This window comes from Muscardinus avellanarius (assembly GCF_963383645.1).
Source record: "Muscardinus avellanarius genome assembly, chromosome: 15".
NCBI lineage: Eukaryota > Metazoa > Chordata > Mammalia > Rodentia > Gliridae > Muscardinus > Muscardinus avellanarius.
Window position 1 is genome coordinate 6,275,480 of NC_137801.1, and position 19,253 is coordinate 6,294,732.

General features: G+C 51.0%; 1 protein-coding gene across 7 annotated transcripts in view; it reads left to right on the plus strand.

Moving 5' to 3' along the window:
• Positions 1-19,253, plus strand: part of ASAP2 (ArfGAP with SH3 domain, ankyrin repeat and PH domain 2) — a gene marked incomplete at both ends in the record, with an annotated part of 154,747 nt that overhangs the window by 65,562 nt on the left and 69,932 nt on the right. For all 7 annotated transcript variants that reach the window (XM_080711569.1, XM_080711573.1, XM_080711570.1 and 4 more), the window contains one exon: positions 10,102-10,247. In XM_080711569.1, coding sequence (XP_080567695.1) covers positions 10,102-10,247 — 146 coding nt within the window. The remainder of the gene's footprint in view (positions 1-10,101; positions 10,248-19,253) is intronic.

Consider the following 19,253-nt stretch of genomic DNA (forward strand, 5'->3'; position numbering starts at 1 on the left):
ACTTTTCACATCCTCAGAATTCCTCTGGCGCGTTCTTACTGAGAGTGATTCCCTTCCCGCTCCCCTTTTTCGTGTGTGGTACTGGAGATTGAACCCGGGGGCACGCTACTTTCAAGCTACACCCCGTAATTTGAAACCGGCCCTTACTAAGGTGCCGAGGCTGGCCTCAAACCTACCCTCTGGTCCCAGCCTCCCAAGTCCTGGGTACAGATGTGCACACCACATCTGGCTGGGAATGATTTTCTCTTTACCTTCAGTCTGAATGCCCTCGAGAAATGGTCCCATTCTTGAAACGCAAGATACAAAGAAATGCTAATTTTCCTCAAACCCTTACCAGCTTCCACCTACCAAAAAAAAAAAAAAAGTTCACAACTCCGAGCGTGTTTTCCATTATTTGAAATGCTAATCAGAACACAGCATTAAAGTAAGCTTAAAATGAACAGAGAACTGTTTCTATTATAAGTATCTTATAATTAGAGTAAGGCAGTTAGAGAGAAATATATGTAATAGGTTAGGAAATATGACATTTTATTGTATACTGGGAAGGTAATATATCTGGCTTGGTTTTCTGCCTAGCATATGAGACACCAAGTCATAGTATTATCTTGTGTTTGGCAAGAACCCGGTGAAGCCGGTGCTCTCCTCATTACTGTAGTGTTGAACATAGGCACACACAGACCTTGGGAGCAGACATCAAGGAAAAGAAAAGTCTCTGTGTGAGGGAGAGCCCTGCACAGAGGTGTTACCGTCTTACTTATCGTTGTGAAAAACCTGAAATCCTCGGAGACCTACACTGGGGTCTAGTCATTTGGAATTAGAGTTATACAGCAACATGAAGAAAATTCTCTGATGAAATCTCCAGGCAGTGAAATTTAGAATACAAACTTATGTAAACATGTCCATGATGGAAAGAAAGTATCTCTGTTGATATTTCTTTTTGTTTTGCAGTACTGGGGATGAAACCTAGGGGCATTACCTTCGAGCTACACCCCAACCCTATTTTTTGTTCTTTTATTTATTTATTTTTTGGTGGTACTGGGGTTCCTGGAAGCCCATCTATCTCCGGGCTACACTCCCAGACCTATTTTATTTTTGGAAACAGGGTCTCCTAAGCCAGCGCGCGCGGCTGGCTTCGAACCTGCGCGATCCTCCTGTCTCTGCCTCCCAAACGCGGGGATTACAAGCGTGCGCCACCACGCCCGGCTTTGTTCTTTTATTTTGAAACAGGGTCTCACTAAATTGCGGAGGGCCTCACTAAGTAGCTGAGGCTGGCTGCGACCCCGGATCCTGCTGTCAGCCTCGCAAATGCTGGGGTTACAAGCGTGTGCCACCACGCCCAGCTATATTGATATTTATAAACTTGATGCCAGAATAATAATGATAAAAATAAAAATGATAAAAATTTGATGCTTATGGAGTATTAGACCAAGCACTGTGCGAAATAAATGCCATCCATAAGCCGGAGTATACCTGTCCCCTGGCGTATGTATGTTTATTTAGGCGTATTCCTGTCATCCCAGTACTTGGGAGTTAGACAGGAGGATCACAGGTTTGAGATCAGCCTCAGCCACTTACCAGACTCTCAGCAACCTAGTGAGACCCTGTTTCAAAGCAGAAAATTAAAAAAGGGCCCGGGGTGGACGGGTGTGGCTTGGAGATAGAATGTCCTGGATTCAATTCTCCATATCACATACTCACAAAAGAGATGCCACACATACATTTAGTCATGCAAGTGAGGCGTCCACTGATAGGTGAAAAACTGGGGTACAGAGTTTGCCCAGGACAGAGCAGCTGGGGTCCTGACCCAGGTGTGCTTCCCGGGCCCACTGCGTGGGGAGGGTGCACATTAGAGAAACGCCAAGAGCGGGCACATGGGAGCATCGCAGGGCCGTCCTCAGCCTAGAGAGCCGTCTTGGAAAACTATAGGTGGTTTCGGTCGATCACAGGTCGGTACCAGTTGGTCCACGACACCTGTGCTAAAGGCAAGTTACAGCTGCCCGCAGCAACATCTGACGGTGGCCGTCCCATTATTGGGTTGTAAGAGCCTTATTTAAGAAGTTCAGCATCTTAGATCCAGAGGAACCTCTGTAGGAGGGACTTCGAAGGACCTGGGGCTTCAGGTTTGGAAGGGTGGGGTGAGGATGTTTGAAGGCTTTTCCTGGGATGAGGAAGGCAGACACTTGTTCCTCTGGAGAGGGTGGTTTCATGAGCGCTGGGACTCAGACTCAGATACGAGGGGGAGTGGCTGGGTGAGCAGCCTCGGGCGTGGCAGGTTGGTGGCTCCTGACCCTGAGGATGTTTGAGAAAGAAATGAAGACTTGGAGCCAGTGATCTTGGCGACGTTTCCAGTGCTGCGGTCCTGCGCATCTTGCTGTCTCTCTGCTGGGTAGGAACAGTGACTGGAATTTGAATAGGTGACTTGTGGAATCCCAGTGTGTTAATCGTGGAAGGCTTGCAAATCTGAAGGGATGTCGAGGCTGTGACTTGCAGTCTGATTATCAGCATGGACCACACGAGGGGTCATCGTGCTGATTTGGTAGGAAACTGAGGCGCATCGGGGCTCGGGCAGCCTCACCTTTGGTGCATCGGGTCTCTGGACAGGCTTGTGGGGTATGTGTATCCCAGAAATGGTATGTAAAAAGCTACCTGGAGAGGTCATCCAGAGCATTCTTCTGATTTTTGTTGGTGTTGTGATAGCCAGAAGATTAAGGAACCATCGTCGGGTGTCATAGTTGAGCCCGGTCATTGGCGGGCCGTTTACTGTGCTAAAGACATTGGCCAAGTTATTCAACAGGCACCTGTGAACCTGCTTCCTCATCTTTAAAACTCAGCAGAGTCGCCCTAAAGATGAAAGACTATTTCTCTGTGCAATCTCCACAACAGAGGTGGAACCTGACATACGGGGCTTTAGAGACCAGGACTTGCCAGGGGCCGCAGGCTGTCTCCAGGGGAAGAGGTCCTCCTCCAACCCCAGCGGTCAAACTCACTCCCCGGGGGCACAGCGATGTCTTACTTACCAAGCCAGAGCTGTGGTGAGCACTGTAAGCTCTGGGAATCGTATCCCCTGGGATGATGAGGTTAAAAATCAGGGGAAGGCAGCTCAGAGCGGCCACCTGCTCCTTCTGTTCAGGAGCCGACCCCATTCCTAGCCAGTGTGAGCGCCTCCTCCCCTAAGCATCTGTGCGGCTAGATCTGGCTTCTAATCGAATGTGGTCCTTTTCAGCAAACATCAGTTCCCCTTCCGGATGCCTGAGGATGCAAGCTGCCCCAGGGTAGGGAGTGTCCAGCGCTGCCCCAGGGTAGGGAGTGTCCAGCGGAGAGTCGGGCTCAGCTTCGCCTCATCTTGCAGTAGCTTCTGTGGCGGAATCTCCAATAGCCCTTCCTGCCACCAGCCCCCGGGTGACGCTCTCTCGCTGTTTCCCCCTCTGGTGCACTGTTTGTCTTGCTAAGCTGCCTGTCGGCAGGCCCCAGGGGTCAGTTCTCTCTCTTAAATGCGGCTTTTGGTCCCTTTAAAAGCCCTCAGTCGCGCCCTTCTACCCAGATTGTGTCCTTCAGCCCCTCCCCAGACTCCGGCCACACCACATGCCACACATTTCCAGGACAGAATCGGCCGGTTTGGGTCTCTCTGCCTGCAGGCTTGCTCCTTGCGGGCAGGAGCTCTGCGCTGGGAACCTTCATATTCATTAGGGCTTGTAGCATAATAGGCTTTCAGCATGATTAGATTTTATCCTTTAGCCTAATAGGTGCTTAGGGAATACAGAACGGCAAGCCAAGTGAATGCTGATGCTTTCTGTACTCAGAGCCGATCATCGGAAGGGACAGAAAGCACCAGCATTAAAAAATAAAATGAAATTTTATGCAGTAGATCAGTTAGCTCTTTCCTCCCCCTTGGCTTCCAGATGTACTCTTGCGAACAGCAGTTTTAGAGAGGTAATTGGGGGCTGTGAGAAATTATTCATGCGACTTTCAGCCGTCCCTGAAAGGACAGGGTCACCAATATGAGACAAGATCAGAGAGTGCGAGATCACAGACAGAGTAAACCCCGGCCTGACCCTGAACACTCGATCAAGGGCTGCCTGCGTTGGCCACAGCTAGACTAGACACGTCCCTGAACAGGCTATGAGGACTCACGGTCAAAGGGGTGCCCTAAGAAGGCCTTTATGGGGGGAGTGAGTTTAAAAAAAAATTTGTGTGTGTGTGTGTATGTGGTACTGAAGATGGAACTCAGAGGACTTCTACCTCCGAGCTACACCCCCAGCCCTATTTTTTATTCTTTACTTTGAAACAGGGTCTCACTGAGTTGCAAAGGGCCTCAGTAAGTAGCTGAGGGTGTCCGCAAACCATGATCCTCCTGTCTCAGCCTCCCAAATTCTGGGATGACAAGTGTGTGCCACCACGCCCTGCCTGGGAGTGAGTTTTGCTTAAAGTTTTGAAGTGGAAGGAGCTGGGGTGTTGGAGAACGGAGCAGGTGGCAGGTGACGAGCCTGTGGGTGAGCGGGTCCCCATGGCCTGGGTACTGCTGTCTTGCCAGCGATGCTCTGGGTCCTGCCTCCATTCCACAGCCGCCTCGCTTGTAGCAGCTCATCCGGGGGAAGCTTTGGTGGCGAGAGACAGATTGCAGTGTTCTTAACAGGCACAGGCAGAGAACTCAAATGATCTAGCCACTAGCCACTGTGGCTGAGGACGATTTCTTCTTATTATGTTGTCTCCTTATTATAAAGATAATATAAGCTTAGTTTAGAAAATTCAGGAAAGCGCTGGAGCACAGTCCTGGCCGCGGCCAGTTCGTACTCTGCGGTGCTGGTGCTGGTGCTTGGTCTAAGTCTGGCCTGACTTATGAGCCGTGTGGCTCTGGCCTGCTGGGCGACAGTCCCAGAGTCTGTGTCCTCTGTAAATTTCTCGCCTCCAAGAAGCATAAAATAATATCCAGAAAGCACGGGCCCTGCTCCCTGGCCCGTAAGGGCTGCAGGACTGGGTGCTCACTGCTTTTACCACCACCAGTAGCATTTTGAGGGATTTTCCTTTCAGCCTCTTCTTTGCATTTTATATTTTACAGAATTGAGAGTAGATGTCCAATTTTGTGACCTGATTTTTGTTTTTGAACTTGGCATTCTGTCCTGACCATATTCTTGCATCATGATTTTAAAAAAGACATAATATTTCATTTTATACATTGATTATAACTAAGCCATGTCCATATAGTTGGAGGTTTTTTTTTTTAACAGGTCTGGGGCTGGAACCCAGGGGCATTCGACCTCCAAGCTATACCGCCTGCCCTATTTTTCATTCTTTATTTTGCAGCAGGGTCTCACTGAGTTGCGGAGGGCCTCACTAAGTAGCTGAGGCTGTCCGCGAACCGCGATCCTCCGGTCTCAGCCTCCCGAGTGCTGGCTTTGGAGTTTATATTTCCAGTTTTATGAATTGTTCTGTATACACACATATCCCCGATCACCTTGACGATTTCCTTAGGCTACATTTCTGGAAGTGGGGTTATCAGTTGGCACAAACGTTTTTAAGACTTTTAATACAGTTGTGAACTGGAGATTTCCCCCAATCATTTTTGTGGCACGCCTCTAGAAATGAAGTCTGAAAATGGCTCTCTCCCACGGGACATCAGAGGGGGAGACACTGTTAAGAAATGGAATGATCTTGGACTTGAAGAAATCGCTTTCCCATGAGATCGTCCGCCCCCAGGACGGGTAAGGCCACAGCTGGCGGGGAACGGGCTCCTTTACCTGGAGCGGTGCCGAGCCTCCCTACTAGGCGTGGTGCACGTTTGAATATCACGTCATCTGGGGAGTGTCTTCACAGAGCTGCTACTGTGGCGAACATACATCTCCTTGACTGCTCCCTGTCCGAGGGTGGGTGGGATATGCGGAGGCAGCAGGTGCGTTCTCCCCAGTAGGACCGCAGGTGGCCGGTGGCCTGGCCTGGAGCAGGTCGGAGCGGCCCCGGGAGCCACGGCGGGTGTGCAGACCCTGTGCTTGACTGGAAGGTTGTACCATTTGCCTTAGCCTGGAGCCACAGATAGTGACAGGCAGTGGGTGAGCACAGAAACAGGTGCCCCTGTGGACGAGCATTGGTCTGAGGGCCAGGAGCGCCGAGTTCTGCTCAGCCCTGCTCTGGACAAGCTGCGGCGCTTTGATGCGGCTGCCGCCTGCCCGGAGCTTGGTTCCCCATTGGTAGAGAGAGGACCCTGGCTAGGTCATCTTTCAGGATCCTTGGAGTGAAAGGACCCTGCATGGGCATGGGTGGCCCTGACGAGGTGCGGACAAGAGGTCCGTGCTAACCCCCTTGGTTTGAGAGCTGGATGCAGGCAGGGGCTTTGAAAGAGAAAGTGTTAACTGGCCGAACACGGGGGACTCCCTGGTTCTCCCCTGAAGTTAGTGCCTTCCTGTTCCCATTCTCGGTTGCTTCTCTGGCAATTCCTACCTGTCCTTGGAACCACAGCCGGGGTGTCCCCTGTGGAGCACGTTGCCTGCTGCGTTGTAGGCGATCGGCGGCTCTCTCCTGGCCGTTTGTCCAGCTTCCAGGAGATACCTGTGCCCCCGGCACATCCTGCACGCCACGGGCCACACCCCAGCCGCTGGGCTGGGAGTCAGGGGTGAAGGTGGAGGTGAGGACCGCGCGTGGCTGTGGGCTGGGCCCTCACTCTCTGATAGTGCCTATTGGCAGCCTGCTCCCTCTGTACCGTGGACCCCTTGACCTGTCAGAACTACGTGTGTGTTCCCGTGGAGGCGTAAGTGGGCTGCCTTTTGTCCTTTTTAGATCTGACAACTTTTGCTTAAACCCTATGAACTGAGACTCCTCCTGCTATCTCAATTTTTACTTTTATTTTTTGATACTAGAGATTGAACCTAGGTACATCCTACCTCAAGCTACACCTCCAGTCCTTTTTTAATATTTATTTTGAAACAAGGTCTTGCTTGGTTGCTGAAGGTCTTATTAAATTGCTGATTGAACCTAGGGACATTCTACCTCTGAGCTATACCTCCCAGCCGTATTTTATATTTTATTTTATTTTATTTTATTTTATCTTTTTTGTGTGTAGTACTAGGGATGGAACCCAGGGACATTCAACCTCTGAGATATACCCTTAGCCCTATTTTATATTTTATTATACATATTTTATATATATTTGTGTGTATGTGTGGTACCGGTGGTGAAACCCAGGGACGTTCAACCTCTGAGCTATACCTCCAACCTATTTTATTTTTTTGTTTGAAATGAGGTCTCTCTAAGTTGTAGATGGCCTCACTAAGTTGCTGAGCCTGGCATTGAACCTGTGATCCTCCTGTCTCAGCCTCCCCCCAAGTACTGGGATTACAAGTGTGCACCACCTTGCCTCGTTTTTATATTTTATTTTTAAACAGAAATCTCACTAAGTTTTGGAGAGCCTCACTAAATTGCTGAGGCTGGCTGTAAACAACCTGTAAGCCTCCTGTCTCAGCCTCCCAAGCAGTAGGATTACAAGCATGCACCACCACGCCTGGCTGATAGCTTTTAAATAACAGAATTAGTTAAACTAAAAGGCACACAACGAAACCTAATCTTTGCCTCTAAACTTAGCATGTACATGTGCTTGCTGGTTTTATGAGATTTTTAGATGAAATTTCTAAGCTCACCCTTTGAATGGACCAGTGGGTTTTGGCAGTGAGGTATGGCCAATAGGGACGCATCGGGAAAGAAACAGTTTGGTTCTGGAATGGTCTCTGGTACTCCAGACTCCTTCCCAGATGGGAGCTTCCCAGCCCCTACCATCAGAGGTACTGGAGATTAAGATGTATCTGACCTAGGGGGAGGCAAGAGAACCAGCTCTGCTTACAAGAACAGCTTTCACAATTCTGTAAATAAAAGCTGATAGACCCAGTTTGGAATCTTTCCAGAAACTTGATTCCCAAGCTATTTATGTTAGGTTCCTATTTTAAGTTTGTTTCTGGCAAAAGAAAGATAAAGGCGATTAACTACTTTCTGTTCTCTAGTAGGCAAATTTCCAGCTTTGGGCGATCTGGAACAGCTGGCCGGGCAGCCCGGTACTTGGGGTTCGCTGTTCGTTCACAGTGGGTGCCACGCTGGGTGTCCTGGGCAGATGCGCAGACATGGGGCTGGCGGGCTTTAGCAAGACTCTTCACGTTCCAGCTGCAGGATAAAAAGTACAGGTGAAAAAACCGCACCTAGACCAGCGTGAAGAGCATCCTTTAGCAGGAATCATTGGGGCGTCAGAAGATAATAACGATTGCAGTGGATCCCAGGACCTAAACATGAATCTATGAGATGGCAGTGCTGACAACAATAAGCCAAAAAAGTTCCCTGATCACTTTGGATTGCTGAGATTCATTTTGAAGATTCATAAGGAAAGAATTAAAAAATGATTGGTGCACTATAATGGTACACGATAGGTTCATGGTGATACATTCATATATGCATAAAATGTCACTTGGTCCATTTCCTCCCATACCGCTCTGCCTCTGCCTCCCAACCCACTCCACTCTACTGGTCTTGCTCTTATTTTTATGAGGTTCCTTTTCTTTTCTTTCTTCCTTTCTTTTTTTTTTTTTTGGTAGTACTGGGGTTCCTGGAAGCCCTTCTACCTCCGGGCTACACTCCCAGACCTATTTTATACTTTTTTATTTTTGAAAACAGGGTCTCTTAAGCCAGCATGGCTGGCTTCAAACCTGCGCGATCCTCCTGCCTCGTCCTCCCAAAGGACGGGGATTACAAGCGTGCGCCACCAGCCCGGCTCCTTTTCTTAAGGGAAAGAATTTTTTGAAAAAAGAAAAGACCAAAAAAATAGGGTTGGGGTATAGCTCAGAGGCAGAATGATGTCAATGTCCAACAGGGACCAGGAGCCACTGAGCGATGAGCCAGAGTCTAGAGTTACGATTGTTGGTGTTGTACCTGGGATTTAACCCAGGGGCATTCTACCTCCACCTGCACCCCAGCTTTATTCTTTACTGTGAAACAGGGTCTCATTAAGTTGCGGGGTGTCTCTCTAAGTAGCTGAGGCTGGCCGCAAGCCTGCAATCCTCCTGTCTCAGCCTCCCAATTACTGGGATGACAAGAGTGTGTCACCACAACCAGCAAGGTTTCCTTATTTTGGGGGGAGAGATCTGGGGATGGAACCCAGGGCCATTCGACCTCCGAGCTACACCCTCTGCTCTATTTTCTATTCCTTATTTTGAAACAGGATCTTACTAAGTTGCACAGGGCCTCACTAAGTAGCTGAGGCTGACCACGAACCGAGATCCTCCGGTCTCAGCCTCCCAAATGCTGGGATTCCAAGCGTGCACCACCATGTCCGACAGAGATTTCATTCTTTAAGGTGCTGCCTCGGGCCCTAGTGACAGCAAGATGCTCTCAGACAGATGACGGAGTTTGCTGTGTTGTTCAAATCACATGTGTGTGGTCTTACAGTCAGGCATGAGGATGAATGCAGCCTGGTCCCTCTCCTCCAACTACTTCCAATGTATGGGGAACACATTTACCAGACAGTTTTTAATATAACATGTCAGTGGACGGATATTAGAGGTGCCAAAGCCGGATCCCCGGGGCACAGGGCCACGTCCTAATAGCTTCCTGGAAGGACAAGTGGGTAAGAGCCGGGGAGGGGAGGCGCTAGGTGGAGGACTCGTGCTGGGCCGCTGGCCTTTGCTGCCCGGGCTCCAGGGACCAGGGCAGTCCCTGTGTTAAGGAAGGGTGGGTGTGGTATGAGGCTCGGCGGGGCGTCCTGGGGCATCCCAAGCTTAGGTCTAGGGAGGAGCTGGTCATCTGCTTAGGAGGGGCGAGTCTGTGGACTGAGGTCTTCTGTGATGGTGTGGGTGAGGAGGAATCCTGGGCACCATGGGTTCTCCATGCCCTCTCTCCTGTGCACCCCAGACTGTTGTACCTGGCAGGGCTTCTTCTCCCATTTGCTGTCCTCGGGGACCTCTCCCCATGCAGTGGGTCACTGCCGACATAGTAGAGTCATTTCTGTGTCCGCAACTTGACTTCCTCTCAGTGTTTCTTGCTACTGTGTCCGGGTTTGCTCAGGACGGGAAGAACCGGGGAGGACCGGGCGGGAGCACTCCTCCGTCAGCAGCCCCCCTCTCTCTGCTGTTGCAGCGCACGTGGAGAATGAGGAGCAGTACACCCAGGCGCTGGAGAAGTTCGGTGGCAACTGTGTGTGCAGAGACGACCCGGATCTAGGGAGCGCCTTCCTCAAGTTCTCTGTGTTCACCAAGGAGTTGACGGCGCTTTTCAAAAACCTGGTAAGTGTGACGGGGTGCGCCGCCAGCGTGTAGCGTGCCTGCAGACCCTCGGTCTGGAAGGTGGCGCTGCAGAGGACGATGACGGTCTGTTTGGTAGACTAGGAACGTGTTCCATCACGCCTGTGAAGCCCAGAAGAACTGTATTTTCTGTACACATTGGGTCAATTTGGAATGAAGTTTAAAATTGTGATTTTTACTCTTAACAAGACGGTCGATTGAGCTTGGCGTTTTGAAGGTGCACAGCTGCAGGACAGAATGGGTATATACAGTCATCTTTTTAAGAGCCTCTGGCTTCAGTTTTTAGTAGTTTCTAAACTGCACAATAATCTCTGTTTCTTGTAATTAATTATAGCAAGCATTCAAACTGATAATATTTAACAAATGTTTCAAACCTGTCTTACACTGCAAGGTACCCTGTAATCAATGCACAGAAATTACCATGAATATTTAAAGGCCTTTTACGCTCCCAAATATAGAGCCTAAACAAGTAGGACTGAAAAGAAACGTCTCACTTTTTAAGCAAGTGGAAATACGGGGCGAGAACGGGCCGCATGCGGCAGATGCCTGGTCACGGCGGGTGAACCAAGCCTTTCTTGTCTTGGCAGCTGTGTGCGTCCTCGCTGTGGGAACAGAACTCAGAAGCAGTGGTCAGCGAGAGGGCCGACCGTGACCCTGCCTGGTGGTTTCTTCCACGAGGTGGACGGGCCCTGGGGACCGCCCCAGCATCTCTTTCCTGTTTTTCTTCCCCAGCGTCTAGAGGTCACCGAAGGCCAGGAGCTCAGTAATGCTCCATTAGCAGCGGTGCCTTTTTTTTTTTTTTTAGTACTGGGGGTGGAACCCAGGGGCTCTTCTACCTCCGGGCTATACTCCCAGACCTATTTTATACTCTATTAGGAAACAGGGTCTCACTAAGTTGCTGAGAGCCTCACTCAGTAGCCGAGGCTGGCTTCGAACCTGCGCGATCCTCCCGTCTCAGCCTCCCAAGCGCGGGGATTAGCGTGCGCCACCACGCCCGGCCAGCAGCGCCTTCTAACGCTAGTAACAAGTGAGAACAGCTCGCCGCCTTGAACTGGGCGCCGCGGTGGGTTTGTACGTCTGACCCGCGAAGGGCAGAGACCAAGGGAGCGTGGTCTGTCAGTCTAGGAAGGGCAGGGAGCAGGACTGTGAAGCCGCTCGGCGTCTCACCGTCTTCACTGGCAACTGTGTTCCTTGGACATAGTAAATATGAGAGGCTGTCACTGTGGCTAAAGTTTTTCACTTGGATTTGAAGTCTTGGGAGTCTGACCAGGTCCATCGCCCTTTGTCCCCGTCCTGAACAGGGCAGCAGCCTGTGCAGGAGCAGCAGAGCCCTCACCCCGCCGGGTTCCGCTGCACGAGTCAGAAAAGAGCGGAGGTTTTTCTTTTTTCTTTCTTTTGTTAACTGGAGGAGAAATCGCGCGGGCCCCGTGGCGTGGCTCCACAGGTGGGTCTCCTGGTGAGCCGGCAAGCTGCCTAATCTCTCAGCCCTTCTACACGTGAAGAAGGCCAGCCGGCTCCCCAGAGCTCCAGAATGGGAGACACCCGAGTCAGCGGAGAAAAGAACTCGGAGGAAACGGCAGCGCCAGGAGCAGAAGAAAGCCTTAAAGACGCCGCATCTGCCAGGCGTGGAGGCGCACGCTTGTAATCCCAGTGCCTGCCTGGGAGGCTGAGACTGGAGGATCGCGGTCAGGTACTTAGTGAGGTCTTCGGCAACTTAGTGAGACCCTGTTTCAAAATAAAAAATAAAAACATAGGGCTGGGGATGTAGCTTGGAGGTGGAATGCCTCTGAGTTCCTCCCCCAGTACCACACACACACTCACAAAAAGACACCACATTTCAATCCTCAGAAACCCAGAGATGCTGTCTGTAAGCGGGGGTGGGGTCATCAGAGCAGGTGGGGAAGGGAAGTCATTGCTATAAGGAACTTAAAACCTTGCCAGAATGGTTGGAGAAGAACTCTCAGAAAATAGATCAAAGAAAAAGAAGAAAAGAAAAAAAAATAAATGAAGTAGGAAACAGATGAAACACAGAATTAAAGATGAAACACAGAATTAACCCCAGGGTTCAGCATCCAACCAACAGGCATTTCAGGAAGAGAACAGAGAGGAAGATGCTGATGGGACTCCCTGATGCAGCCAGACGGAGGGGCTCCCCAGGGCTCAGGGGGAAAAGGGCAAGACGCACACCCGAGGCAGCTTGGCGTGCAGTAGCCAAAGACCTTAAAAGCTTCCAGAAAACACACAGGGTTCAGAATCAGAACAGCACTGGACTTCTCAACGGCAGCACTGGAAACTCCGAGACTGGAGCAGTGCCGTTAAAATCTGGGGAAGAATGCTCCGCCTGGACCCAGCCCCAGCCCGCTGAGCGCTAAGCCTAGAATTAAAGATGTTAGCAGACAGACCAGCCTCCAGAGCATCGTTTAAACGCCTGAGGGATGTGCTCTGGCGAAGTGAGGAAGGAAGCCGAGGAGGAGGAAGCAGAGAGAACTGGGCCAAACATGGAAAATGAAACCAGCAGGGAAAGTGCGAGGGGGCGGCGATGGGCCGGGGATGGGCCTGCGGGGTTCCCCAGGGAGCTGGGACTGCGGGGGTCCCTAGGGGATGGCAGAGGGCATCCAGCGGGGCTGCTCTGCAGGAGCGTACAAAGCAGCCTGCCCCACTCCCTAGAAATCTTATCTATTCTTTCATCCATCCATCCATCCATCCATCCATCCATCCATCCATCCATCAGTACTGGGGATGGAACCCAGGGGCATTCTGCCTCCACACTACACCTGCAGCCCTATTTTTTTATTCTTTATTTTGAAACAGGGCCTCGCTCATTTGCGAAGAACCCCATGAAGCCAGCCGAGGCTGGCTGCAAACCTGTGCTCCTCCTGTCTCAGCCTCCCAAGTACTGGGATTAACCAGCGTGCGCCGCCACGCGCAGCCTAGCTTTTAAAATCTTTGCTCAGCCGATGGCTCTCCCGGGACTTCCTCTCCTGTAAAATAGAGATAACACCGAGCCGGTTGTGCGTGCAGAATACAACCCGCCGATGCTTTTACACTTTAGCTTATTTGATCCTATAGTGATCTCAGGAGGTGAGTCAATGTTATCCCCACTTTTACAGATTGTGCAGCCGAAGCCCTGGGTGGTATAAAGAGCTGCTCTTTCTCTGGGGAGGCCAAGTCCGTGGCCACTTTTGTGTGTGTACCCCTGGTTTAGAAGGGCCACCCTCCCGCATTCCACACCGTAGGGTCCAGAGTAAACTACCTGTACTTAGATGTCCCTGTGAGCAGCTGCCAGTTAAACCATATTTTCTGCAAAAGCAGAAAGCAGGGCAGGGCCTAGATGTGGTGACCAGCCTGTGGCTTCACCGCCCTGCAGCTTTGCCACTCGCAGTTCTGCTAAAGCCTCTGCGAGTCCAGGTCGCTGCGGGGCTTTCCATGGTGTGACGCGTCCTGTAGCCACGGTGGGGAGCACCGTGGTGTTGCACGCCGGCCACTGAGACGCTCTGCACTTAGTGTTCATCCTGCTCACGGCTTAAGGAACCTATGAGGGCCGGCGGTCAGCGGTGGGATTCACCTACGAGGGCCGGCGGTCAGCGGCAGGACTCACATCTACACTGACACTCAGAGGAACCAAGACCTCCTACCAATTTTTGGGGAAGAAAAAGATGAAAGAGAAGGCAGAGTCTGGGGAGGTGCAGAGTGGAGAGGTGCTAGCTGGCTGCAGGAGGCAGCCTGGGGGCATGGTTTCTTGACTTACCAGGTTGAGGCGCCGCCTCACAGGGCCAGCACCCAGGGGAAGGAGTAAGCGGGGAGGGTTTCTAGGTTGCGTCCCAGCACCTAGGCGAGTGGTAGTGTTAAGACCCACGAACTGGTTACATCCTGGCCCTGGTAGCTGGAAGGACATGTGTATTACCTAGGTTTTGGCTTTTACTGAGTGGAGTTAGGATTTGTTTCCCATAAAAGATCAAAGTGAGAGAAAAATCTCGCATTAAGAGTCAAAATGAGCACTCGGCGGCTACGCGGCGTGGAAGCTGCCGACCAGGGCTGCGAGTGGCAGTTTCTGAGAAGCTGGGCTGCGGCTGAGCTGATTACAGGAGAATTCTCCTTTTCCGCTATTTTTGTATACCATCCTTGCTCCCGTTTTTGGTCACATCTGTCCTGTATTTCATATTTTCAAAGCCCTTTGATTTGCTTTCCCTCAGGCACTTGAAACATTTCAGTTCTTTATGGCTAAGAATCACAATTCCATCTCCCGTCCAGAAAGAATAATAATTACTACCTGCCTGCTTTGAGTCCTGAAAGGATGTTTCTAAGGCAGTTGGATCATCTCCAGAAAAAGGCAGGCTCAGTATAGTGAGATTTTTACTTTTCCCCACTGGAAGAGATGCTCACCTTCAGAAAGCCCAGGAATTTTCTTTGTAGTCAGGCAGGATAAAGGAAGAAACCAAGCAGCTCCAGAAACAGCGTGGGTGACACTGAGCAGGCCATAAAGTCAGCCGGGTCCTCAGGTTCTTTTCCCTTCCCAAATAGATGTAAGAAGACCGAAGAGAGCCGGGCGTGGTGGCGCACGCTTGCAATCCCAGCATTCGGGAGGCTGAGACAGGAGGATCGCGGTTTGCGGACAGCCTCAGCTACTTAGTGAGGCCCTCTGCAACTTAGTGAGACCCTGTTTCAAAATAAAGAATCAAACATAGGGCTGGCTTGTAGCTCAGAGGTAGAATGCCCCCTGGGTTTCTCCACTACCGTTTAAAAAAAAAAAATACTGAAGAGATTTTCCAAGGGCCCTTTTGTGTGTGTGTGTGCTGAGAAGTGGCTTTTTAATAATAGGCTGCCATGTGAGACTGATTTCTGAAAGGCTAATTACAGATAAGTGGTCTCTGACTTCAGAGACTGGGTAATGAAAGAGAGAGGGACTGAGTCTGTGGAACCTGCTTCACATGATCCTCAGGGTTGGTTGGAGCTGGATGGCGTCACCTGGCCACCATGACCTGCAGCCTGTGGGCAGATGTGGACCTGGACTGGGAATTTGAGCCCACTCTCACTGAGAGGAACCCGAGCATCCCACCAAGTAACACATGCCAAATCATCCCCCCCTTTTTTTTTCAGTACTGGAGATGGCATTCTACCTCCAAGCTACACCTCTAGCCCTATTTTTTATTCTTTATTTTGAAACAGGGTCTCACTGAGTTGCAAAGGGCCTCACTAAGTAGCTGAGGCTGTCCTCGAATCATGATCCTCCCGTCTTAGTCTCCCAAATGCTGGGATGACAAGCGTGTGCCACCACGCCCGGCTAAATCATCTTTTCTTTAGGGACACATGTTGGAGGCTTTCTAGCCACAGCGTAGAGGAAGCTGGCAGGCTTAGCAGGATGAGCAGTGGCTGGTGGCTTGAGTGTGTGACCTGCCCGTGTGGGCGCTCTCATTCGGCAGGGAGGTGCTACGTCTCACCTGGCTGCACTTTGACCCTTGCTGCAGCCCCACTGCTCCTAGGTTACATATGAGCTCGCCTTTATGTTAATAAAGCCAGCCCCCTTATTTGAAGAGCTCTCCCCACCAGAAGTGCTCACCTCAAGACTTCCATAGCCTCTCTTTCCTTTTAACCTCTGTTATTGCAAATGCCCCATGAGTAACACGTCTTAACCATCTTTCTTAGTGAACGAGGCCACTGATGACAATTTTACCTCATAGGGAAGAAGACTTGGTCGTTGCTTTAGGTATAAACTCATGGCCTGTGCTAAAATCTAGACAGCCCCCTCCCTGACGGCTTGTGGTATTTGGGAGTGTCTGCCCCTAGATTCGCCCCAGACAATTGGACTTTATACATGTGCTTTTGACCGTTTGGTTTCTTTTTTTCGGTTAGTTGTGTTTTTATGGCTGCCGGTGCTTGCCTCCAATATTTCTTGCCCCACAGTGCACTGAGCTGGAAGACGAGATGATATGGCTTGTTGGATGTGTGTGCGACTTGGGAGGCCAGTGGTTTGAGTAAGGTGTGCTTACTTAAAGCCCATTCGTCATTATAGTGGGACTCTGGAGTGTCCCTAAAGGCTCATGTGTTAAAGGCTTGGCCCCTCGGCCTATGGTACTGTTGGGTGGGGTCTGATGGAAGGAGGTTGGGTTATTGGGAGGCGTGCCCTTAAAGGGGAATGGTGAGACCTCAGCCTCTCCTCTTACTCTCTGTATGTAGGCCATGCTGGTAGAAGCCGGTTATCAGAAAGGATTAGGTTCACTTTTATTTTTATTGTGTGCTTTCTCGGTTGCTGGTTATTCAAAGGACAACTGCCTGGATTTGGAAGACCTCAGCCTCTTTTTCAAAAATTCTGTGCTGGACCCTAGAGTCGATGTGTAGAAAGGCTGGAGTGGCGGGTGTGTGCGAGGGAGGGGGTTAGTGCCCTGCAACGGAGCTGCCCCGGGGGCTTCATTGGTAGGGTGGCCGTGGGGAACTGCCCTGACTTTCTGTGAAGGCAGAAGCAAGTCACAGCAGCAGGAGGAGAAACCTGGAAGTGGTGCTGTGGAGAGAACGTTTGCTGTCCTAGGGAGAAGCCTTCAAAGCACGAAGATTTGAGTGCCCAGGATTTCTAGGGTTTCTAGATTTTGAGGCCCAGGGGAAAAGCTGGTAGCTGAAGAGGTTGGTGTACAGAAGAGGGGGGCTTGCAAGCTGTGAAGACCGTGTGCCTTTGTCTCCTGCGGGCGATGTACTCAACCTGCAGTCAACCCCTGCCTCCATGCAGGGAGCTGTCAGCAGATGGGCAGAGATAAATTCAAGGTCCTAGCTTCTTTGGGTGCAGCCCTCTACCACTGAGCTACACCCCAGCCCTGCCCTGCCTCCTTTTATTTGAAGAATTTTTGACTGCCCTTTTTTTTTTTTTTTTTTTTTTTTTAATGGTACTGGGGATGGAACCCTTCTTCCTCCGGGTTACACTCCCAGACCTATTTTTTTATTTTTTTATATTTTATTTGGAAACAGGGTCTCAAGCCAACAAGGGTGGCTTCGAACGTGCGCTATCCTCCTGTCTCCGCCTCCCAAGCGCTGGGATTACGAGCGTGCACCACCGCGCCCGGCTCAACTGCTTATTAATCATTGCTTAAAGTGTAAAATTTAGCAGTCCCCATCAATACCTGTGAATCTCAGGCGCCAGTCTCCACAGAACTTGACCAGTATAGTTTGGTTGGCTCTCCTGGGGGTTGTGGCCTTGTACCCAAACAAGAGCAGTGCTAGAGTCTCCTGGGACTTCTTAGAAATGCACACTGCCCAGGGCCCACTGGATGGCCTTCCAGGTGAGGTGTAGACAAGTAAAGCCTGAGAAGCCTTGCTCCAAGCAGAGACTCTTAAAGTGTGGTCCTGGACCAGCAGCCCCTGCAACTTGCTAGAAACCCAGTATCACAGGCCTTCCACTGAAACTGCAGAATGTGGTTTCTCCATCACCTAATGGTTTGGAAGTCCACACCTGTTAATTCCCACCTCTAGAGTTTCTGATTCCTCAGGTCTGGGTTAGGAGCCAGGAATTCGCATTCCTAGAACATTCCCTAGTAATAGTGACCTTGCTGGTCACAAAGCCATACTTTGTGAACCCCTGCCCTCAGGGCCAGTCCTGATCAAGTGCTTCTGAGCCTTGTCCTTAGGGAAATTCAGATGCAAAGATGCTTCATCTTGAGGCTTACTAAGGCTTACTGAGCACTAGTGTCCTGTGGGTGTAGAAGATGCCATGGGTCGTCTGAGCCCTGGCTTCTCCAAACCGGCCCTCAGTGGGTCTGCAGCAGGGGGCTGACTGATAAGAGCAGTTGATCCTTTGTTCTAGTGGAGAGGGGGGCAGAGGGTCGCTGTTTTCTCTCCTCTCAGAACCTGAAAGATCAAAGCCAACTGACTGTCGGAGCAGAGTATAAAGAGCCGGAGCTGGGTCGGCCACTTCCCGCCTCTTTCTGGCGTGAAAGTTGCCAGTGTGTTTTTGGCAGCCACTTGGTTTTGATCTTCAGTTTGTGTTAAACCGTCAAGATCGGCCTGGGCTTCCCCCTGTCCTTTTTAATTAAACTCTCAGAGCTGCTCTGCTGCCAGCGAGACAGGGCTGGCGCATCTGTTCCGAGGGCCCCTGCGAGGGCGTAGGCAGGGCTGTGTGTGTGTGTTTGCACACGTGTGTGTGTGCGCGCTGTAGACTAAGGCAGCACTGGTCGATATGCCGCCCAGGGGAAGTCTGTCAACCACAAGCCAGAGTGGCCCAGACAGTTTTCCTTTGCAGTCCCCTGCTGCAGCCGCCGCAGCTGCTGTAGGTGTGAGGGACCCCGAGGGGACACAGGCGTCGCGGCTCGCGGGCCTGAGCTGTCAGCTTTTGTCCTGGGGAACGCATGTTTTCACCCGTGTCCGCGAGCTCCAGCTTCACAGTTCTTGGCCTAACTCTGTTTTTGCCCATTTGTGTGACCTGGGGACAGAGTGGATAGCTTAACCCTGCGTTTGTCTTCGGATCTCTAGTGGGAGAGGGCAGCCCTACGCCCCAGCGTCGTCATGAGGGTTGCATGAAACAGCTCTGTGCCATGGGATGATCTCTTCAGGCCATTTCTCCTGGTACCTTCTGCTTCTCCAAAAATGTTTCTGCCTGAGTGCCCATTAATTCAGATAAGTATTCTTGGAGCCTGCCAGGCGCGGTCCTGCCTCGGGCCCGTGGAGCGTCCCTCTGCCAAGGATGTCCTCCCACCAGGGCCTCCAAAGGCTGCCCTGACCAACACTTGCAGGAGTCCCCGCCCCACACACGACCGTACACCACCGCGCGTTCTGTCTGTAGTAGTGCGCAACCTGGAAGTAACGCAGAAGTCCACCGGCGGGTGTCTGGATGAACACATTGGGGTATCTCCATATGATGAAATCGTCCTCCTCAGTGAAAAAAGGAATGGACCATTGATACATAAAACACGAATGGATCTCAAAGTTATGCTCAGCCTCAAAACCACCGTGAGAGAAGAAGCCAGGCATAAAGCAGGACATGCTGAGTGATGATTCCATCTCGACACA